This window comes from Mobula birostris, chromosome 13 (assembly GCF_030028105.1).
Source record: "Mobula birostris isolate sMobBir1 chromosome 13, sMobBir1.hap1, whole genome shotgun sequence".
NCBI classification, from domain to species: domain Eukaryota; kingdom Metazoa; phylum Chordata; class Chondrichthyes; order Myliobatiformes; family Myliobatidae; genus Mobula; species Mobula birostris.
This window is the reverse complement of record NC_092382.1, coordinates 62,357,712-62,382,595: the sequence shown is the minus strand read 5'-3', so window position 1 is coordinate 62,382,595 and position 24,884 is coordinate 62,357,712. Positions and strand designations below refer to the sequence as shown.

Here is a 24,884-nt window from a genome sequence, read left to right as displayed (position 1 = left end):
CATCAAGGTGACTTAGTCCATTGGAGTAGACATTGGCATTGTGGGTAGATAGTGGCAGCAGATGGTAGCTTCTGTGACTGGAGGCCTGTGACTGGTAGAATGCCACAGTGATCCCTGCTGATGTCGGTTATTGTTTGTCATCTATATCAATGATCATGATATTAAGTTGATTTGCTAGATCAGCAAATTTACTGATGATACTGAGATCTGGGGTGTTATTGATAGCGAGTAAGACTATCAGAGCTTGCAGTGGGATCTGCCTCAGGTGGAAAAATGGGCTGAAATGGCAGAAGGAATTTAATGCAGGCCTGCGGGCTGTCACACTTAGGTAGGATGAGCCAAGGTAGGCCTTACACAGTGAACGGCAGGGCACTGAGTGTGGTAGAACACAGGGATCTGGGAATACAGGTCCATAATTTTTTAAAGTGGCGGCAAAACTAGATAAGGTAATACAGAAATCTCTTCCACCTTTATAAATTAAAGTACCAGTACAGGAGATTGGTATGATATGTTGAAGGTGTATAAGACATTTATGAGGTCCAATTAGGAGTATTGAGTGCAGATTATGTCACCACCTACAGGAAAGATTTAAATAATTTGACAGCGTACAACGAAAATCTACAAAGATATTGTTGCGATTGGAGGACCTGAGTTATAAGGGAAGATTGAAAAGGTTACGACTTTGTTCCTTGGAACGCAGACAATTTGGGGGAGATTTGATGGAGGTGTACAAAATCATGGTGGGTCTAGATGAGGTAGATTCGGCAGAGGGATCTGGAGTGTGCAGATTAGCCAGGGGATAGAGGGAGTGAGGCTCCCATTTTAATCAGAACACAATTCCCTCCCTAGTGCTCATTTTCCATTAGTACGTCATTCCCTCCCTGTCGGCCATTTTAACGTATGCGAATATTTCCAGTGAATACGTCATTCCCTCCCAGGCGGCCATTCTCACATTAGCCTCCCTCAAAAGTGCCGATTTTCAATCAGCCCATCATTACCTCCCTCGGTAAAACTTCTGGTCATTTCAAACAGGTAACTTTTAAGAGAAACAAATTCCGCAAGTGTTTCCGTCGGGGCGTGGATCAATAACCACTGCTTGTGAAATGAAACCCGTTGTTAACAGTGGGCGAGGGAGATTACTGTGACAATAGTTGTCCGGATTGGAATACAATAATCGCTCAATGATAGAGTTAATAAATGAATGTTAGTAAATTCCTCTGAATCGAGAGGCGCTGAGAAAATCATTGACCAGATCTTTTTTTCACAGTTTAGTGGGAATATATATAGTCGAACGTATTTGGTTTAATTTCAGCAGAAGTGAAGCTCCCTGTACCTGAACAGCTGAGGGAAGTTTGAGCTGAAACTCTACCTACGCCGGACAGTCCCATATACACAGGGGGCGGAGCTCAGACTGTTCCAGAACCCGGGCTGGATCAAGTTCTCAGCCTGGGACTCGCTGAGTTAAATAGAGAAACTCCGTCCCACTGGTTGCAGTGAAACCAAAAGGAGAGATCTACCCGGAAATCCAGACAGAATGGTTAACGCAGCCTGTTTGTTTTCCTCGTTAGGGTTGTTACATTGATCCCACTCCCGCCTCCTCCCGCTATCAGACCCGTCCTGGGCCGGTGAGAGTTAGTGTGACACGGACTGCGGCAGTCCCGCTCTACCCCAGCTCACCCGGCCCTGTCCATGTGTAATAAGCGACGGACTCGGGAATAGCAGCTCTGGCTCAACTCTCCGTACATTGTGAGCACATCGGTGCAGGACAATTGCCGATCACCCGGGAAGTCAGACTGTGATCTCCCGGGACCACACTGAACTCCGTCAGGTTACGATATCAGAGGTAAGAGTTGCCGATGATTCTGTACAATTATTCAGCCTTTACAGCGAGGCTCGGCTTTGGTCGGGATCGGGAGTGAATTTAGTGGGAGAGGGGAGTCCTGACATGTTCATGTTAACGGGTCGATCATTGTCCAAATGGATTACGAGAAACGAGAGTGGTTACTAGTGAGAGCGAGTGAAGAAATCTTTCACACTAGTGGTAACATATGACATATCCCACGGGGCAGTGACCCGTCACCAATCTCTCTCAAACAAGAGAATACAATAAATGCTGGAAATCCGAGCAACACACAAAAAATGCTGGTGGAACTTGCAGGCCACAGAGCAGCCTTGGACAAAAAAAAAAACAAAAAAAAAAACAAAGTATAGTCACCTTGGAGGCCACAGGTAATGTTCTTTACATTGCACCATTGGTTTTATCGCTCTTTCCTGTAGCAGAAAGGGTTAAGTAAAATATCAGACTTTCTTCACACTTGAATGCCAGTGTTTTGTCGAACCGGTTGGGTTTGATTTCAGAAGAACAGCCGCTCCCTGTTCTGAGGAATGTGCACGGACAGGCAGCTGCTGGCACGCAAACTCTGAGCCTACGTCTCACAGTACAACAACCCGCACCTTCCAAATCAGTCAATCACTTGGCCTCTTCCCCTTTCCATTCCAGTCTTGATGAAGGGACTCCGTCCGCAACGTCGACTGTTTACACACATCCATCGATGCTGTCTGACCTGCTGAGTTCCTCCAGCATTGTGTGTGTTGCCATGGTTATGGAGAGAACCGTGTGGGGTAGTGGGCGGGGTTATTTTAAGAAACTATGCACAGTATCCACACTCAGAATATTCTTGGGGAATTAAGGTGAGAATAATTCAGCCTCTGATATTTAGTTCTGATTTTTATCTTTATTTCCAGTTGTCTGTGCATTGAATCAGTGATCAAGGAGATATTTGTGTTTTTTAAGCTGCTTCTGGTGGTGGTGCTTTTTGTGTTCCCACTGTTTCCTGTTTGCTCGATTGACATTTTCCACAGGTTAGGTAAAGATTAAGAACAATGGCCACTAGTTTCAAAGCAAGGGTGCGAGTTGTACAGCAAACATCTGTTCCGTTTCCAGAATTTCCCATTTCAGACGAGTGCATCTATTGTTCCTGTGTCGATTGTGTGTGTTTTTTTGAACTCCTCTCCTCAATGGCCAGTGGAAGCAAAGACTTATTCTGTTGAAGGCCGAGATTTTTGATAAACAGCGGGTTTGAAGTGTAACAGCGATGGACATAGGGAAATAGAGAATGAAATTTTAGATCAGTTCAGCGGTGATCTCATTATCTGCAGCAACAGTCTCGAGGGGCAGTGTGGTCCAGTTCTGCGTGTTGTTTTGTTGACTGAAAAAACTCTGACAATTTAATTAATGTAAGCTTACTAGCATGTGAAGGGAGATATGATTTTATTTATATAGTTGAACTGAACACGAGCAGTTTGCTTGATTTAATGATTTGCATTCAGCTTTGTGCGTTAAGTATGTGCCGCAGCCACATTAAGGGTCGAACTTTTGAATCATTCGTCACCCTCGCGCTCTCGGGCTGACGTGGAGACAATTTCATCACGCTGCGCACGCCCGGCATCTATCAGATACCTTCCATGATGTGACGTGAGATTTACTTATCTCCCATTGGTGAGAGCAAATGCCAATTTAGCAGAGCAGCCAATGGGGTTATGGGTTTCGTTATTAAAGTATTCCTTCCCGTAGACTTGCCACGTATTTACCACCCTGACTCCCGGGAAATACCCAATAAGCTTTTTTTTTAATGTCACTCTTCCTCGGCAAGGAGCTTGCGGAGCTGGAAGGCCGACGGATTGAAGTGGGAGAACAGAGGGGTTATCTCCTCCTAATTAGCAAGGACGAAGAAGGCTTCAGTATATTTGTAGCGGACACTGGTCAGGTATTCACCTGCAAGTGCAGTGTGGGCTGATTTTGAGGGCAAGCAATGATGTTACTATATGATCCGGTGGCTGGCTGTTGTTTGAGGTGTCTGGGTTTAAAGAACAGAGTAAACAGACCCACCTCAGGCCAACAGGCTGTCCCAGTGCGTGTTGTGGGGACAGATGCTTGGAGTATGGTTGTTCCCTGCATGCATTAGCAATTTATCTGAGGGACAAAATGCAACATTTGCAAGTCCATTATTGACTGAAAACATTTATATTTATTCTGTATTTTGTTTATGATACAACCATTGACTAATTTATGTTCAAATTCAATAGTCATTCAACCATACATGAAAACCCATGAATACAGCGAATTAAAACAGCGTTACTGCACACCAAGCCGCCTTGCTGGAAACTGCTTATCCAAGATCCCACAAGGTCATGCGCATTGCCTGAGTGGTATTATCTATCCATCATCGCCTCTGTTGTCCTCTCCTTCTTTTACCTTCCGTTTTACACAACATGGAATACTGTCTTCTCTTGATGTGGCCAAAATATTTGAGCTTTTCAAGTCTCCTCGTCAGCAGTTTGGCTGTATATCATTAAGTATTGTCTTGTTGGATCTGCTTGGTGCCCAATAAACTCTAAACATTTTCCTCCAGCATCCAAGTTGAAAGGTGACGATTCTTTTGTATTCAGCCTTACTAATAGTCCAGCTCTCTTAGGCATACATCATAACTGGAAATGCCATAGACTTGAGTCTACGGTCCTTCGTAGACAATGTTATGTCTCTGCGTTTCAGTATTTTATCTAAATTCCCATTGCTGCTCTCCTCAGAAGTAAGCGGCCGTTTAATTTCGCGGCTGCAATTACCATCTATAGAAATCTTTGAACTGAGGAAGACACAATCCATCACTGCTTCCACTTCCTTTACATTTATTACCACGGGGTTAAAGGACTGGTCGACATAATATTGAGTAACACGTCAGTTTTTCCATTTCTTCTTTCACTTTGATTAGAAGCGTCCTCAGATCCTTCTAACTTTCAGCCCTAAGAGTAACATCACCTGCATATCTGGGGTTTTTTTGCATTTCGTCCGGCGATTTTGATTCCAACATTTGACTCCTCTAGACCAGCATTCATCATGACGTGTCCAGCATATAGATTAACTGAGTAGGGTGAAGTATGCAGCCTTGTCGTACTCCTTTCCCAATCTTGAAACAGTTTGCTGCTCCGTGTTCAGTTCTAAATGTTACTGCTTGATCTTTGTACAAGTTTCTGATAAGGCGGATCAGTTGTCCAGGCATCCCCATTTCTTTAAGGATTTCCCATAGTTTATTATGGTCCACACTGTCGAAGGCTTTAGAGTGATCAATAAAGTATAGATAAATATCTCAAAACAAGGAAATCTGCAGATGCTGAAATTTCAAGCAACACACATAAAAGTTGCTGGTGAACACAGCAGGCCAGGCAGCATCTATAGGAAGGGGTACAGTCGACGTTTCAGGCCGAGACCCTTCGTCAGGACTAACTCAAAGAAGAGCTAGTAAGAGATTTGGAAGTGAGAGGGGGAGGGGGAGATCCAAAATGATAGGGGAAGGCAGGCCGGGTAGGAAACAAATTAAAACGCAAACACGAGGAAATCTGCAGATGCTGGAATTTCAAGCCACTCACGTAAAAGTTGCTGGCGAACGCAGCAGGCCAGGTAGCATGCCCTTACACTTCCTCCCTTACCACCATTCAGGGCCCCAGACAGTCCTCCCAGGTGAGGTGACACTTCACCTGTGAGTCGGCTGGGGTGATATACTGCTTCCGGTGCTCCCGATGCGGCCTGCTATATATTGGCGAGACCCGACGCAGACTGGGAGACCGTTTCGCGGAACATCTACGCTCTGTCCGCCAGAGAAAGCAGGATCTCCTAGTGGCCACACATTTTAATTCCATGTCCCATTCCCATTCTGACATGTCTATCCACGGCCTCCTCTACTCTAAAGATGAAGCCACACTCAGGTTGGAGGAATAACACCTTATATTCCGTCAGGGTAGCCTCCAAACTGATGACATGAACATTGACTTCTCAAACTTCCGTTAATTCCCCACCTTCCCCTCCTACCCCATCCGTTATTGCCCATCCTCTGGGCATCCTCCTCCCCCTTTCTTTTCCGTAGTCCTCCCGTCCCATGATCCTCTCATATCCCTTTTGCCAACTAACTGTCCAGCTCTTGGCTCCATACCTCCCCCTCCTGTCTTCTCCTATCATTTTGGATCTCCCCCTTCCCCTCCCACTTACTTGCTCTTCTTTCAGTTAGCCCTGACGCAGGGTCTCGGCCCGAAACGTCGACTGTACCTCTTGCTAGAGATGCTGCCTGGCCTGCTGCGTTCATCAGCAACTTTGATGTGTTTTGCTAGATAAATACATTTCTGGAATTATCCAGCGTAGGTTAGCAATTTGGTATCTGGTGCCTCTGCCTCTTCTAAAACCAGCTTGTACATCTGGCAGTTGTCAATTCATGTATTGCTGGAGTCTTGCTTGAATGATCTTTAGTACTACCTTGCTAGCCTGTGAAATGTTTTGGTAATTTGAACATTCCTTTACATTTTCCTTCTTAGGTATTGGGATAAAAATGGATCTTTACCCAGCCTAAAGGTCGTCGTTGTTTTTTTTTTTTTCAGATCTGCTGGAAAATTGCATGGAACACGTTTACAGCATCACCTTTTCAAGTTTTAAACAATTCAATTGGAACCCTGTCACATCCTGCAGTATTATTATTGGCAATGTTTTCTATCGCCCATTCGACTTCACTTTCCAGAATGTTCTGCTCCAGATAGATGAGGGAGTCATTGCAGGTGTCTTTGCTGTTGGAACTTTCTACGATTCTTCTGAGTGTTCCTGCAACTCTTTTTGATGTCTTCTGCTTCTGTAAGGTCCTTCAATTCTTTGCCTTTTCCTATACTCATTTGACATGGAATGTTCTTTTGATTTCTCTAATCTTCTTCAACCGAACACTTGTTTTTCTTCCCCCTCAATTCTGTTGGCTTCTTCAGCTTCAATGCATCGCTACTTCTTGAACTTTGCGTTCAGTTGAAGGTATTTGTTCCAACCTCCATTTACTCCCTGGAATGTAGGAGAGTGAGCAGTGACCTTGCAAAAATGATCTAAATTATGAATGGCAGAGTAACTGACTCACTCTGTTTTATTTGTGTAATTCAGATCATCGCCAGCAGGTGGGGCTTTCTTTCTCTCGGACGGCAGACAAGGAAGCGACAATCTACCAACGTCAGTCAGAGTCAGAATGGACACAGGTATGCTCACTGGGCTGTTTCTAATTAAAGCTCTGTCCTTATGGTACACGTGTAGTCAAGTCATCAATAGCTCAGAGGAATAATCTTAGGCGAGAAAGGGGCAGAGAGAAAGTACCATCAAACGGGGTCAATGTTCCTCTTGGTAAAGCGATCTTGAGCACTGGAACAATTCACCAGGTCCAACGCAGGGACCTGACAACAGGAATGCTCGAATCACTCCGCTCACCGTGCAAATCTTCACCTGAGTGAAAGGAGAAGGGGCTCCCGAATAAGGTGGGCTGGGCGAAACTCAGACAGGAATACAACAGCGGGCAATATAACAGTCCAGAGAACAGAGTTTCTGTCAGTATTTGTTACATCCGGATGTGGGAAATGTCTCCGACAGCCAGTGACAGAAACAGATGCTGTTTTCTCTCTTGGAAGGGAAATGGTGAATTCTCCCCGGATTTTCGGGTTGTTGCACAATGGAGGTGAGGGGAGTTTCCCGGTGTCTCTTTTCTGTCGGGTTAAATAACGTTATATTGTGGGAGAACAGGCTGGGTGTAGGAAACAGTGAACAAGAGAATTTTTAAACAGGGAATCTGGGGGGTTGGTGTGATTGTGGGGCGGGGGCTACCGAAGCAATGAAATGTACTTGACGAATAGCATTAAAGTAAAACAAAATGGTAAGTAGAGAGGGCACTACAGAAAATGCTGGAGGAACTCAGCAGGTCAGGCAACATATATAGAGAGTAATTAAATATCGACGTTTCGGGTTGAGGAATCTTAATCAGAGAATTTGTAAATTGATTTCAAAGTTGTCTTGGGCACATAAAATACAGCCAGGACTGGAGGAGCGTTATTCTAGCTGAAGGCCTGTGACCAGTAGTGTCCGCAAGGATCACTGTTTCACCATGCGTCGTGTGTAATGTAAACAAATTAATAATAAATTATGTATTACTCAAAATGATATACTGGGCGGACTGACTCGTTGATTTACAGATTTGGTGGAGTTGAGTAAATTTGGGACTGTTGTCAAAGTGTTTAGAATCCAACAGAGTTTCACCAAGTACGGTTAATTCAGACAAATGTGAGAATTTGCACTTTGGGAGGTCAAGTTCGCGAGGTGCACAGTGAATGCTGAGACCGTTAATAAGATTGATGCACGGACGGGTCTTGTGATGGATATGCATAGCTCCCTGAAAGTGCCAACACAATAGATAATGTGCTGACGATGTGTTGAGGTACAGGTATTTGTTAAATTTGGGCTGTAACTGGATGAACGTTGGGTAAGAGGCGATTTCATTATTGTGCACAAATCTGGTAACAACATCACAAGAATGATTAGGATCCGGAGAGGGCGCAGACGAGTTTCACCACAAATACCAAAGGGAATAGGTTTAAGGTTAGAAGGGAAAGTTTAAAGGGGATTTAGGACGCATGTTTTCCACAGACGGTGATCAGTGTGTGGAATGTGGGGCCTACGGAGGGGCTAGAAACAGATACTCAGCAGCATCTGAGAGGCGTTTGAATTTCTGAGTAGGCCGGGACCGGAGTGATATTGACCATGTTCCTAAGATGGGATTGGTTTAAGTTGGCATCGTCTCCGTATAGGTATGGTACATTCTACTATTTTATGTTCTGTGACTGACTACAGATCTGAACTCCGCATTCTCCGCCTTCCTGTCAAACTGTGAGGATCACCACCTGTTCCGGTTGACGAGATTCTACATGGAGCGACTGGAGCAGGCGATTGAGGAGGGTGTGGAGGGAGTCAGCTTCATGTTAACACATGATCATCATTTCAATGAGCGAGAGTACCAGGTAAGTGGTAGGAACATATACTGAGTGTAGATTCTACTGAATCTATCACAAACCCACAGAATCGGCGGAAAGGTAACTCTGGACAATGAAAATCCTACAATGCTTGTGGTCAACATCAAGAAAAGGGTTTTCATCTGTGGAAACCCTGAACCTTTATTCACCAATACAAGCCTCTCTCCAGTTTTCTGAACACATTCATTTTTAGACAGGTTATGATGCAGGCAATGATTGACAAGTAACTTTAGTAATATGACACTTGACGGACATTGCAAGTGGACAGAGAAACACTTTACACCACTCTGTCTGACATCACATCATGTTCCCAATGCTCGACTTTAATTGCCATTCACCACTGTGAGTTCTCACAAGCCCATCTCCCATGGGTTTCCCACAAATCAAATGACCTTATTTCCCAGCTCATCCCTCGAGTCTACCTTCAACCCATCTTTCAATTGACCAGGTAACACTGACTATCGTCTCTTATTTAAACTGCTGCCCTATTTTTGATCAATATCCCAACATGCTTCAATGGTTTTTTACCTTATGTTCCTTGTGACTGTTCCACTTTGAGTTGGTAATTACCACAGCATATATTGTCAGCATTGAGAAGTACAAAATTAGTATCATTGAAAATATTCCAAGCATCTACGGCTAACGTAGAATTACAAAGAAACAGTTTTCCAATGGTCGTCGTGCTACTGGAGTGCATTCACCTATTGCCTCCCAGACTGAATTTTAGTGAGGAGCCACACACCATACCAAACCCTACATTTCACGCGAGGCAGCTGACAATTTCAGTCTGAACTTCTTTCTCAACAATACTACCAGTTGGCTTTGGTCTCTCACACATGCACAGAAGTCCAGAATTTGCTGTCTTCCTCACTGCTAATTCCCAGCTATAGGCTGATACTGGACCCCTCATGGAGCCTGGCAGTGAAGTGTGAACCTGTTGCGGACCACCAGCAATTACCCTGGGGAAAATCAACAGTGACCCAGTCATAGTTCGACCTAGTCGTAGTCATCGAACTCTACAGCAACTGGCTCTTCGGCTCATCTAATCCACATCGACCTATTATATGCCTAGTCCCACTGATCGGCACAAGAACTAGAGACATCCATACCCCTCCGATCCATGTACTTATCCAAACTGTTCTTAAATCGAATGCACATGAACCACTTCCGATGGCAGCACGTTCCACACTCTCACCAGCTTCTGAGTGAAGAAGTTCCCCTTCATACTCCCTTTCACCTTTCATCCTTAATCCAATGACCTCTATTTCTGGTCTCACCCAACCTCAGTAATAGATGCCTGTTTGCATCTACCCTATCTATACCCTTTTATAAACTTGTTTACCTATCAGTGCCTCCAGTTGAACTCTGTATTTTTGTGTGTTTTTCCCCTAGCTGTCATTCTGTGGTTTTGTATTGCCATGTGCTCCTGTCCCCGCTCCTGCTCTACTCCGGCCCTTGTATTACTGAGTACTCCGTCTCTCATCTATTTCTCATTACTACCTGCATTGCTGCCAGCTGTGTCTCATTGCGCTCCACTTATCATCTGCCATTCTGTTTATTGCTCAGCAAATTTCAGTCCTGTGTTTTCACCTGTTTGTTGCCAGATCATGCCAGTGAATTTTTCTGAGCCTTTCCAGCATTCGTATCTGTACTCTGTCCGTCTGAATATCGACTCTGCCTGTTTCCCGATTGTAGTTCTTGGATTTCTCTGGTGTTTTGATTTCTGCCTGAACTTTGACACCGACGTTGTTTGCAGCTCGGGATTTGTTACTCAATTGATATCACTGTGTGCACAGTACTGGGTCTGCGATCGGATCCCTGCTACATGGTCCTGACAATCTATCACATCTCTCCTCATCCTCCTGCACACTATTGAATAAAGTGTTAACCTATTCAAGCTTTCCCTATATCTCAGCGCCTCAAAACCTGGCAACAATATGTAATTTATTTTTCTGCACTCTTTAAATCTTACTGATATCCTTCCCAGAGGTATGTGCTCACATTGCTCCAAATTAAGCCTCTGCTATATCAATTTCGACATAATTAAATATCCCAACATCTGTATTCAGTATTTTGATTGATGAAGGCCCATGTTTTAGAAACATTACAACGCCATCTACCTTCATCATTCAATGTCTTAGTGCTATAATAGTTTGTCCTCAAAAAGTGCAACACCTCACACTTGTGTTCATTAAATTCTATCTGCCATTTTCCATTCCACACTTTTCCAGCTGTTCCAAATCCCGCTGCAAGCTCTGATAATATTCCTCGCTGTCACTACCTTGGTGTCATCCACAGATTTGCTGATCCAGTTTACCACATTATCATCCAGAGCGTTGATATATATGACAAACAACACCAGGCCAAATACAGATCCCCGAGGCACACCACTAGTCATAAACCTACAGTCAGAGAAGCAAACCTCTACTACCTCTCTTAGCTTCTTTCACAACCTCGGTATCTGAACTAACTTACTACCATGTCATGATTGCCAAGTGACCTAACCTTATTGACCAAGCTCCCATGAGGGACCTGGTAAAGTGCCTTGTCTCAAATGCTTCAAGTGCCTTAAGTCCACTGACTTGCTTGGTAACTTCCTCGAGGATCTATAAGATTGGTTAGAAAGGATCTACCAGGTACAAATCAGTGTTGACGACCCCTAATCAAGCCTTGTCCATCCAAATACTCATATCTAGTCCCTTAGAATACCTGCCAATATCTTACCACCACTGGTGTTAGGCTCACCAACCTGTAATTCTCTGGCTTATTCTTACAGCTTTTTCAAACAGCAGAACAACATTAGCTATCCTCCAATACTTCCGCATCTGACGTTTTAAAGATCTTAGCTGGAGCGCATGCAATCTGTGCACTTGTCTCAAACAAGATGCGAAGGAAAACCCTGGGGATTTATCCACCCTAATCTGTCTAAAGACAGAAACACCTCCTCCTCTTTAATCTGTATAGAGTCCATGATCTCACTGCTCCTTTGCCTCACTCTAAAGTCTCTTCATTTTCCCTAGTAAATATAAATGCAAAAGTTCCATTTAAAATCTCCCCAACCTTTTTCAGCTTCATGCATAAAGGCCCACTCTGAAATTCAAAGGGACCAGTTTTTATACCATTGGTATGCTTTTGTTCTGAATATGTTGATAAAGAGTTTGGGGTTCTCTTTTTCCTAGTCTGCTAGAGCAAACTCATGCCGTATTTTCGCCCTCCTGATTTTCTCCTTTATTAACTTTTGCATTTCTTGTACTCACCAAGTATATCATCTGCTCCTTCGAGCCTGCACTTGCGATGCGCTCAGGGCCTCAATACCTCTCAAAGACCAAGGTTCCTTAAACATGTTACCCTTGACTTTTATTCTGTCAGCAACGTTCAAACACTGTACCTGCGGACATTTATGCACTGTACTCTCAAAATATCAGTTTTGAAAGCCTTACACTTAGTAGGCATATCTGTTACCAGAGAACAGCCTGTTCCAATCCACTTTAGTCACACCCTTTCTGATTCTATTAAAATTGACTTTCCCCAATTTAAATTCTTACCCGATGACCACACCAACCCTTTTCCATAATGATCTTTACACAGATGGCATTATGATCACCAGACCCAAAGTGTTCCCCTGCACACACCTCTATCACCTGCCCTGTCTTGATCCCTAATAGAATTCCAGTATGTACTCTCTACAGTTATGACCTCAATGTATTGATTACAGAAACTTCCCTGGACGTATTTGACAAACACTATCCCATCCAGTCCTTTAAAATATGGGTGCCCTAGTCAATAAATGGAAAGTTAAACTTATCTACCATAAAAACCTTGTATTTCTTACAACTGTCTGTGATCTCTCGACAAATTTGATCCTCTAAGTCCCATTGAGTATTGGGTGCTCTTCAATATAATCCCACTAACGTGGTCAACCATTTCTTATCCCGTAGTTTTACCAATGTAGTCTCAGTTTACCAGACGTCGATTTTGTCCGTTCTGAGCAATGCAGTGACATTTTCCCTAACGAGTTGTACCACCCCTTGTTCGTTAATCCCTCCCGCTCTATCGAACCGTGTCTAATGCAACGGAAACCTGGAATGCTGAGCTGCCAGTCCTGCACCTCCTTGAAACAAATCACGTTAATGGTTTCAATGTTGTAATGCAATGTGATGATCCATGCTTTAAGCTCATCTGCTTTTCCTATAATACTCCTTGTAATGAAAGAATACACATTTTGGAACAGTAGTTTCACCATGATTATCCTTTAGTGTCCTTACTTTATATATCAGTTTAACAAAATCTTTCCCACGCAACCACTCTGGTCCTTCAACCCCTGCAACTCAAGTTTAACACCTTCCCCTCCTCATGCAGCGCTAACAACCCTTCCTGCAAGTCCATCAGTCCTCTTCCAGTTCAGGTGCAAATCGATCAAGTCTGTCAAGATCCCAACTTCTTTGGAAAAGCACCCAAAGCGTTAGACTGCGTTATGGTCCTATTACCGGCCTCACTAGCACGTGGCACAGGTAGCAGTCCTGAGACCACAACCCTGGAGGTCGAGCCTTTTAGCTTAGCATCTGACTCCATTAACTCACTTTGCAGGACGTCGTCACCCTTCCTACTCTTGTCATTGGTACTGACGTGGACCGCGACCTTTAGCTGCTCACCCTGCCCTCTGATTCGATGGGAGATATCCCTGCCCTCAACAACACGCCATCCAGAGATCTTGTTGTCGTCCACAGAATCTCCAGACTGTTTTCATAACCATTGAATTCCCACTGTCTGTGCAGCTCACCTCTTCTCATCCGTTCCGATTCACAAAGCCAAACTGAATGCCAGAGGCATAGCCTCTATATATATCTGCTCTGCTAGTTCATACCCCACAACAGTAAGCCTTATACCTATTATAGAGGGGTTTCTTGCATTGACGCATTCCGATTTCCCCCTCCTGACGGTCACCCAGTTGCCTGTGTCCTGCGCCTTGGTTATAGCTCTCTCCCTGTATAGACTCTCAGTCAACCTCTCACCCTCCTCAGTAATTATGGATTCATCCAGGTCCAGCTCCAATTCATCAGCACAGTCTGTAAGAAGCTGCAGCTGGATGAAATTCCTGAAGGTGTAGCTGTCAGGGACAGGGGACGCCTCCCTGTCTTGTCACACTCTATAGGGACAGCATTCCACTATTCTGCTTGGCATTCCTGCTGTTCTCACCGTGAAAAATAGAACGGAAAATAATATCCAAAATCTACCTATAGCCTCCGCCTCTCCTCAACTCAAGACTCAACTACCGACTGTATCACTGGCTCACTCACACTATGTCTGCCCCGCTTAAAACTTCCCAAGTGGATAATTCCCCGCAATCTGTGTTGTTCAATAAGTCCCGACTGACCCCGCTCACTTCTTTTAAATTTTCCCCCCGCTATGAACACTTCAATGGCTGTTAGTGATCTGTGGCGAGCAGAATATGCTGGGTCAGTACATGCTCAGGGTAGATTTTTACCCATCACTCCGCTCATCAATATATTCCCCATTGTTCATTACAGAGCGTGACTGAGCTTGCGGAGAGGGAAAACCGATCGGGTGCTTCCAAACTCCTCCTGGATCTGGTGATGGAGAAGGGCTCCGGGGCCCGGTGGGTGATGTGGGAATCCTTTGTGAAACTACATCACCATTTACCGAAGCTGAGCAAAATATTGAATGAAATTCGAGAACGTGGTACGGCGAACAATAACTGTGTGTTACAGATATAACTGATGATGAATTTACAATATTACACAGGCCAGACTTCATGCAGGTTAATCTGTTTCAACAGGTGATGGCCAGTTCGCGTACATGGACACTGAACGGGATTTATCTGAAGCGCCCACTGACCTGAAGGGTAAGCGATGGACCGGAAATCTCACAGTCTTTATTTCGCACTGAGAGTCTCAATAGCTATATTTAGAAGCCTGCTTAGAGACTGTCAGAAACTGGGAGACAGTTTTTTTTTCTTTGCTGCAGCTGGAGGACAGGAAAGCACTTGCATTTGTCACAACACCCGGCACCTTCTGGGTCTCGGGCTCTGCATCCAGAGACCTCTATGGGTTTTATAAACAGACAATCCCGTTGGTCAGAGAGGAATCCTCGGCGTTCCCCTTTCTCTAGCGCCGAATATCTGGAGATTTGAGAAAGCTGAAGGCAAACACTTTCAATTGGAACATCCAACTCCAGCAAGCGAAATCTCACAGCTTGGATCCAAAGTGGAGCCGAGATTTGCTGTTATTCCTCCATAAGAACATAAGAACATAAGATCACAAGACATGGGAGCAGAATTATTGCATTCAGCCCAACCACTCTGCTCCTCCATTCCATCATGACTGATCCCGTATCCTACTCAACTCCATAAACCTACCTTCTCACCATATCCTTTTCTTGCCCTGACCCATCAAGAAACAATCAACTTTCGTCTTCAATATACCTACAGTCTGTGGTAGAGTACACAATGCATACAGTACTCTGACTAAACAAAAAAAAATCTCCTTACATGTTCTATAGGATGGCCCACAAATTTTGAGGTTGTGCCTTCCAGTTCTTAATACCCCCACCATGGGAAATGTCCTCTCCATATCCATCCTATCTGGTCCTTTTAAGTAGATACCCCGCATTCTTCTGAATTCCAATGAGTACAGGCCTAAAGTTTCCAAAATGATTTTTGGATGTTCACACCTTCATTCACGAAATCATCCTCGTGAATTTCTTCTGCACTCTGTCCAATGACAACAGATGCTTTCTGAGATATGGGGCCATAAACTGTTGACAATACTCCAAGTGCGGCCTAACTACAGTCTTATAAATGCTCAGCATTTATCACCTTGCTTGTATATTCGCTTCCCCTCGAAATAAATGTCGACATTGCATTTGCCTTCTTTACCACAGACTCGGCCAGTAAATTAAAGTCTGGGAGTCTTGCACGAGGACTCCCAAGTACCTCTGCACCTCTGATGTTTGAACTCTCGTCCCATTTATATAATGGTCTGCGCTGTTGTTCCTTTTACCAAAGTACATTTCCCAACACTGTATGCCATCTGCCACTTTTCTGCCCCACTCTTCCAATTTGTCTTTGTCTTACTGCGTTCTCAGCACTACCCAATTTTCCACCGATCTTTGTATCATCCGCAAACATTGCCACAAATCCATCAATTACATTATCTAAATCATTGGCAAATAATGTGAAAAGTAGTGGTCCCAATACTGACCACTGTAGAATACCAATAGTGACTGGAAACCAACCAGAAAAGGCCCTTTTGATTCATACACGCTGCTTCTTGCCTGTCAGCCATTCCGCTACACATGCTAGTATCTTTCCTGTAATGCCAAGGGTTTTAAGACCATAAGACAAAGGAGCAGAAGTAGGCCATTCGGCCCATCGAGTCTGCTCCGACATTTTATCATGAACTGATCCATTTTATCCTATTTAGTCCCACTGCCCCGCCTTCTCAACATAACCTTTGATGCCCTGGCTACTCAGATACCTATCAATCCCTGCCTTAAAGACACCCAATGTCTTGGCCTCCACTGCTGCCCGTGGCAACAAATTCCATAGATTCACCACCCTTTGACTAAAAAATTTTTTTCGCATTTCTGTTCTGAATGGGCGCCCTTCAATCCTGAAATCATGCCCTCTCGTACTAGACTCCCCCATCATGGGAAACAACTTTGCCACATCCACTCTGTCCATGCCTTTTAACATTTGAAATGTTTCTATGAGGTCTCCCCTCATTCTTCTAAACTCCAAGGAATACAGTCCAAGACTGGACAAACGTTCCTCATATGTTAACCCTCTCATTCCCGGAATCATTCTAGTGAATCTTCTCTGTACCCTCTCCAACGTCAGCACATCCTTTCTTAAATAAGGAGACCAAAACTGCCCACAGTACTCCAAGTGAGGTCTCACCAGCGCCTTATAGAGCCTCAACATCACATCCCTGCTCCTATACTCTATTCCTCCAGAAATGAATGCCAACATTGCATTCGCCTTCTTCACTACCGACTCAACCTGGAGGTTAACTTTAAGGGTATCCTGTACGAGGACTCCCAAGTCCCGTTGCATATCAGAACTTTGATTTTTTCCCCATTTAAATAATAGTCTGCCCGTTTATTTTTTTCTGCCAAAGTGCATAGCTATACACTTTCCAACATTGTACTTCATTTGCCACTTCTCTGTCCATTCTTCCAATCTATCCAAGTCTCTCTGCAGACTCTCCGTTTCCTCAGCACTACCGGCCCCTCCACCTATCTTCGTATCGTCAGCAAACTTAGCCACAAATCCCTCTATTCCATAATCCAAATCGTTGATGTACAATGTAAAAAGAAGCGGCCCCAACACTGATCCCTGCGGAACACCACTGGTAACCGGCAGCCAACCAGAATAGGATCCCTTTACTCCCACTCTCTGTTTCCTGCCAATCAGCCAACGTTCTATCCACGTATGTAACTTTCCCGTAATTTCATGGGCTCTTATCTTGTTAAGCAGCCTCATTTGTGGCACCTTGTCAAAGACCTTCTGAAAATCCAAATATACAACATCCACTGCATCTCCCTTGTCTAGCCTATTGGTAATTTCCTCAAAAAATTGTAATAGGTTTGTCAGGCAGGATTTTCCTTTAAAAAATCCATGCTGATTTCTGCCTATCTTGTCATATGCCTCCAGGTACTCTGTAACCTCATCCTTGACAATCGACTCCAACAACTTCCCAACCACCGACGTCAAGCTAACAGGTCTATAATTACCTTTTTTGCTTCCTTGCCCCCTTCTTAAATAGCGGAGTGACATTTGCAATCTTCCAGTCCTCCGGAACCATGTCAGAATCTATCGACTTTTGAAAGATGATCGCTAATGCCTCCGCAATCTCCACAGCTACTTCCTTCAGAACACGAGGGTGCATTCCATCTGGTCCAGGAGATTTATCGACCTTTAGCCTATTCAGCTTCCTGAGTACTTTCTCTGTCGTAATTGTGACTGCGCACACTTCTCTTCCCTGCCACCCTTGAGTGTCCGGTATCCTGCTGTCTTCCTCAGTGAAGACTGATGCAAAATACTTATTCAGTTCCTCTGCCATCTCCTCATCTCCCATTACAATTTCTCCAGTATCATTTTCTATCAGTCCTATATCTACGCTCACCTGTCTTTTACTCTTTATATACTTGAAAAAGCTTTTAGTATCCTCTTCGATGTTATTTGTTAGTTTCCTTTCATAGTTAATCTTTTCTGTCTTAATGACCTTCTTGGTTTCCTTTTGTAAGGTTTTAAAGACTTCCCAATCCTCTGTCTTCCCACTAATTTGTGCTTCCTTGTATGCCCTCTCCTTAGCTTTAACTTTGGCTTGGACTTCTCTTGTCAACCACGGTTGCATCCTTTTTCTACTCGAAAATGTCTTCTTTTTTGGAATATACCTGTTTTGCACATTCCTCATTTCTCGCATAAACTCCAGCCACTGCTGCTCTGCCGTCTTTCCAGCCAGTTTTATCTTGTTCAGTTGTCTCATATGTGGCAACTTATCAAATGTCTTCTGAAAATCTAAGTAAATGGCATCCACTGACTCTCCTTTGTCCAGCCTGCTTGTTACCTCCTCGATTTTTTTAGGCATGACTTTCCTTTACAGAAACCATGCTGATTTTAATTCATTTTGTCATTAGTCCCCAAATACGTCGAAACCTCAACTTTAATAATAGACTCCAACTCTTTCCCAACCTCTGAGGTTTGGCTAACTGGTCCATAATTTCCTTCCTTTCTCCTTCCTCCATTCTTCAAGACTGGAGTGACATTTGCAATCCTCCACTCCTCCGGGGCAATGCCAGAATCAAGTGATTGTTGTAAGATCATGACCAATGTATCTGTTACCTCTCCAGCAACCTCTCTTAGGACTTGGGACATAGTCCATCTGGATCAGCGACCGACCCACCTTAAGACCTTTCAGTAGGCAGAGCACATTTTCTTTTGTGATAGCAATGGCACTCATTCCTACTGTCCGTCTCTTACGGACAAAGACACGCTGCAAGGTGAAGACATATGCAAAGTACCAATTAAGTTCATCGGTCGTTTCCTTGTCCCCCATTACAACCGCTGGAGCATCGTTTTCAAGTTGTCGAATATCAACTCTCACTTCCCTTTTACTCTTTATATAACTGAAGAAAGTGTTTATTATCCTGCTTTACATTATTGGCTTGTCTGCCCTCATATTTCATCTTTTCCCTTCTTACAGCTTTTAAACATAGAAACATAGAAAATAGGTGCAGGAGTAGGCCATTCGGCCCTTCGAGCCTGCACCGCCATTTATTATGATCATGGCTGATCATCCAACTCAGAACCCCGCCCCAGCCTTTCCTCCATACCCTCTGACCCCCGTAGCCACAAGGGCCATATCTAACTCCCTCTTAAATATAGCCAATGAACTGGCCTCAACTGTTTCCTGTGGCAGAGAATTCCACAGATTCACGACTCTCTGTGTGAAGAAGTTTTTCCTAATCTCGGTCCTAAAAGGCTTCCCCTTTATCCTCAAACTGTGACCCCTCGTTCTGGACTTCCCCAACATCGGGAACAATCTTCCTGCATCTAGCCTGTCCAATCCCTTTAGGATTTTATACGTTTCAATCAGATCCCCCCTCAATCTTCTAAATTCCAACGAGTACAAGCCCAGTTCATCCAGTCGTTTTTCAGTTGCCTTTTGTTGGATTTTAAAGGTTTTCCATTCATCCAACTTCCCCCTCACTTTTTCTACATTATATGCCCTTTACTTGGCTTTTATGCAGTCCTTAACTTCCTTTGTCAACCATGACTATTCCTGCCATTTGAGAACTTCGTGGGCCATGACCATCCTATATTGACCTATTCCCAGAAACTTAGAAACATGCAAAAACTTAGAAAACCTACAGCACAATACAAGCCCTTCCGCTCACAATGCTGTGCCGAACATAAATTTACTTTAGAAATTACCTAGGGTTAACCATAGTCCTTCATGTTTCTAAGTATCATGCACCTATCCAGGAGTCACTTAAAAGACCCTATCTCATCTGCATCCACCACCGTGGCCGGCAGCCCATTCCACGCACTCACCACTCTCTGCGTAAAAAAAACTTACCAATGACATCTCCTCTGTACCTGCTTTCATGCACCTTAAATCTCTGCCCTCTTGTGTTAGCCATTTATGGCCTGGGGAAAAAAAAGCCTCCGACAATTCACACGATCGCAATCATCATCTAATAAATCTCGATTAGTTCACCTCTCATTCTCCGTCGATCTTAGGGGAAAAAGGCCAAGTTCACTCAACCTATTCTGATAAGGCGTGCTCCCCAATCCAGACAACAGTCTTGTAAATCACCTCTGCACCTTTCCTATAGATTCCACATCCTTCCTGTAGTGAGTTGACTAGAGCTGAAAACAGTACTCCAAGTGCCGTCTGACAGTGTTCAATATATCAGTACCATCACCTCTTGACTCTTGCACTTAATCCCACTGTTGGTGAATTCCAATGCACCGTGTGCCTTCTTAACCACAGAGTTAACATGCTCTGTTACCTGAGTGTCTTTTGGACTCGGACGTCAAGATCCGCCTTCCTCCACACTGCCAACAGTCGTACTATTAATACTATATTCTGCCATCATATTTGACCTACAAAAATGAACCACTTCACACTTATCTGGGTTGAACTCCATCTGCCACTTCTCAGCCCTGTTTTTCATACTATCGATGTCCCGCTGTAACCTCTGACAGCCCTCAACACTACGCAAAATGCACTGAACCTTTGTGTCATCAGCAAATTTACGAACCCATCCCTTCACTTCCTCATCCAGGTCATTTATAAAAATCACGAAGAGTAGGGGTCCCAGAACAGATCCCTGAGGCACACCACTGGTCACCGACCTCCATGCAGAATATGACACGTCTAAACCACTCTTTGCCTTCTGTGGGCAAGCCAATTTTACACAGAAATGATTTCCCTGTGTATTCCTCCCATGTGTATATTCTCATTTAGGTAGGGTAAAAAGAATGTATCAATCAATTTTTAATAATTGAGTAATATAAAATTCACATTATAACACGTATTTGTCGAGATAGGTATATCACCGTCTATTTTTGCTTCTGTTTAGTTTATCAGCACCTTTAAAGTTAGGCAAACCTTATGGCTCTTCTGGAGGAGGTGAGGGCTGCCCTCGGAGAACTGACAGTCTCTTCCTAATATCCTTCCTTCGTCCTGCTCCCGTCCCCTGCTTTCTATGTTCTCTTGCTATTTCCCAATCAGTTGGTTTGACCACGCTAATGGGCAGTCCTCTGTTGTTCATGTCTGTAGTCGCCTCTTCCACCGTCTGGTATAGTCGTAACCCTTCTTGGTAAAATATCTCGGTTTAGCAGAGTACGGGGTTTGGAATTTAATCTTTTCTTGCTTTAATATTCGTTTCGCTTCGGAATACTCGTTCCGTTTCTGAAGGACCGCCGGGGAGTAATACTGATCGCTGGATGAGCGAACGATGTGTCCTCTGAATTTCAATCTCCATACTCAGGGGAATCCCCAGCGCCTCCCGCAGCAACTTTTCCACAAAGTTCATCATCGACAATCCCTCCGCTCCTTCGGGAACATTATAAATCCTGATTTTTTTTTTCCGTCGCAATCTTCACTCCTGGCAGAGCAATTTACTTTCCTGTTGATTTAATACCTTTATCGGCTTACTTAGTATCCGTTCCACGTTTTGCACGCGGTCTTCCATCTTTTCAATTAGAGTCTCTGCCACCGCTATTTTCTGATTGACGTTGACGACCTCTGAGTTATATCATTGAGTTTCTGCTTTATACCTTTTTGGACTTCCCTTATCTCTTCCAGAATCCTTATTATATTTGCCGCTTCGCCGCTACACACACCTGTAGGAGAGCCGCGCGTTGTACCTGTCGCTTCCATAGGCTCCGCAGTGATGATTTTTTATCTCCATTCTTTTTCCCTATTCTTGCCCCCCTTATCAATTCAGATAATTTCGAAAGATCTTGTATTTGATGGATTAACAGGGCAAAATATGCGTATTTCCGGAGGAGCTGTTGATTTCAGCTGTCATTCTGCACGATGACGTCACCGGAACCTTAATCTCAACTCCTTTCCTAACTGCCGTGTAGTCTGTTTTCAGGACCTCCTCCCTTTTCCTCCAAATGTCGTTGGTCATAATATGTACCACGACCTCTGTCTGTTCTCCTTCGTGGACTTCGTGGACGCGATCAGAAACATCTCGGACCCTGGCACCTGGGAGGCAAACTACGATCCTTGTTTCCTTCCTACGCCCAAAGAATCGCCTGTCTGACCCCTATAGGGTGCCCTATAACTGCTGCCATCCTCTTCCTTTCCCTACCCTTCGGAGTGACAGGGCCAGGGAAGAAGTAAATTGCTCCCCCCTCCCACTGTTGCCCTCTGCAGTGTTGCCCAGCTCAGCAGAAGCTGAGCAGTGAAAGCGTTGGAACCAGCCGCTCCACACAACACTCTCCTCTCCAGAATCACGTGTGCACTTGGCACTCTCTGGAACACCGAGGAATCTGCAAACTACGAACAGAGGGGAGAGAGGAGCCTTTAACAGCGAATCTGAATCAGATCAGAAATATTTCTGGGCCATCGTTCATTTACTGACATTCTTACATCTGATATCCTAATTTCACCCAAACAATGTCTTTAACATTTTTTAATTAAAGAAAATATGTTGTGTGCTCCCTGTTATTATTACCGTAAACACGTGAGGGCTCCATCTTCATCACATCAGGCATTGACAACCTATTTCTCTCCTTCCTAAGACATTCGACGGAAACACATGGAGACTCTGCGGAGACAGACTGAAAAACTGAGCGTGAACACGATCCTGATGAAGGAGAAGGTGAAAGTTTTCCAGCTGGTTGATCGATACGCTGAGCTCACGGTCATTTCTACTATTCGTGATCGGAGACTGGTGGAACATGAGCTGCTGGCAAGAGGCAGAGACCACGAGGAGTGGAGAGAGAAACATCTCCGCGGAAAGCTGGAAAAAATGCGGACAGATCAGTTATTCAAGAGGAGATATGTTCACAAATGGAAAAAGTCTGTCTTTGGAAACAAAACAGGGATGTCCGCAGCAGTGGCCGGAGTCCCGGGGATCGGGAAAACAACAATGGTACAAAAGATTGTTTATGACTGGGCCACGGGGAAAATATACCAACAATTCCAGTTTGTCTTCAGTTTCAAATTCAGGGATTTAAACTCCATTAACTGTAGAATAAACCTGAGGGAACTGATTCTGGATCAGTATCCTTACTTTGGGAATTTACTGAGAAAGGTCTGGAAGAACCCAGAGGGATTGCTGTTTATATTTGATGGTTTGGATGAACTGAAGCACAGAATTGATTTTGCTGACAGTCGGAGAGACACAGAACCCAAGCACCAGTGCCCAGATCCCGAGTGGTGGTGTGAAGTGTCTGACATTGTGTACAGTTTAATCCAGGGCAAACTGCTCCCAGGGTGTTCAGTGCTGGTAACCACCCGCCCCACTGCGTTACATTTATTGGAAAAGGCAGAGATCAGTGTCTGGGCTGAAATCCTGGGATTTGTTGGTGAGGAACGGAACAAATATTTCATCAGGCACTTTGAAGATCAGACGGTGGCAGCAGCTGTTGTCAACCATGTGGAGAAGAACGAGATCCTGTACACCATGAGCTACAACCCCTCCTACTGCTGGATCCTCGCTCTAGCACTGGGTCCCTTCTTCGCACAAAGAGTCAGGGACCCGCAGCGAGTTCCCAAGACCATCACCCAACTGTTCTCCTACTATATTTACAACATCCTGAAAAACCACGGCCGTGAGATTGAGAAGCCCCGTGATGTTTTACTCAGGGTTGGCCAGATGGCCTTCAGAGGAGTGTTCGATAAGAAGATTGTGTTTACAGCTGAAGATTTGATCAACTACAACCTGCAGCCTTCCCAGTTCCTGTCCGGGTTCCTGATGGAGCTTTTGGAGAGAGAGGATTCTGCCCGGTGTGTGGTGTACACATTCCCACACCTCACCATCCAAGAATTTGTAGCTGCAGTCGCACAATTCCTGAATCCACATCCCGGGGATACCCTGAAATTCCTCGCTGAAGCCCACAACACTACTGATGGACGATTTGAGGTATTTCTCCGTTTTATTGCTGGTCTCTCCTCCCCAATGACAGCTCGGGGCCTGGAGGAGTTTCTGGGTCCATTTCTTCATCAGACAACCTGCCGGGTGATTGACTGGGTGAAGGAGGAGGTTAAACGCCAGATTGGAAACGTGAGGAATGAAGCTGGTAAACGAAGCCTCCTGAACACATTGCACTACCTGTTTGAGTCTCAGAATAGTGGACTGGCTCAGACCGCATTGGAATCACTGGAAACACTTTCATTCGATGGAATGACGCTGACCCCGATTGACTGCGCGGTCCTGTCTCATGCCATCGGACTCTGTGATACAATAAAACACCTCAAACTGGGGAACTGCCACATTCAGTGTGAAGGAATCCAGCGGCTGGGACCCGGGCTGCACAAGTGCCAAGAGTTAATGTAATTTGATTTATCTCCCACTCTGAACTGTGAAACTGTCCCATTGTGATTTGGCTAAAAGGGCAGTGAATCAGATTGCGAAGAATTGTGACAAATGCCAGGGAATCGGTCAGTAATTCCCTAAGGAAGGAAGGTTTCTGTGGTTCCCGGTGAAGAGATTTTGGAGACTTTAGATCAGTGCACAATGGCTATTTGTTTAATGGTAGTAAATCACATGACTGTGACAGCAGCAGGTGGGTTAGGGCTTCACACCATCTTCCTGGTGAGGGACAAGAGACCGACAGCCCACCGTCCCAGCAACAGAGTAAGAATTACCATTGTGAGATTGTCCTCCCCTGCGCTTCCCCGTGTGTGACTATCACCATCAGTCACCTGCGTGACTCTGCTCACTACCAGATACCCAGACCCCATGGGTGCATCTTCTCTCCCAGTTCTGGGCCACAGTTCAGACCCACCCCTCCTGTGCACTCTGTC

General features: G+C 44.6%; 1 protein-coding gene across 1 annotated transcript in view; it reads left to right on the top strand.

Annotated features, from left to right (window-relative positions):
- The first annotated feature begins 1,633 nt into the window (after window positions 1–1,633).
- Window positions 1,634–24,884, top strand: part of LOC140207643 (NACHT, LRR and PYD domains-containing protein 3-like) — a 35,625-nt gene continuing 12,374 nt past the window's right edge. Inside the window, exons 1-6 of the mRNA XM_072276197.1 lie at window positions 1,634–1,843; window positions 6,962–7,053; window positions 8,690–8,856; window positions 14,397–14,568; window positions 14,666–14,731; window positions 22,655–24,410. Coding sequence (XP_072132298.1) covers window positions 7,044–7,053; window positions 8,690–8,856; window positions 14,397–14,568; window positions 14,666–14,731; window positions 22,655–24,410 — 2,171 coding nt within the window. The 5' untranslated portion in view covers window positions 1,634–1,843; window positions 6,962–7,043. The remainder of the gene's footprint in view (window positions 1,844–6,961; window positions 7,054–8,689; window positions 8,857–14,396; window positions 14,569–14,665; window positions 14,732–22,654; window positions 24,411–24,884) is intronic.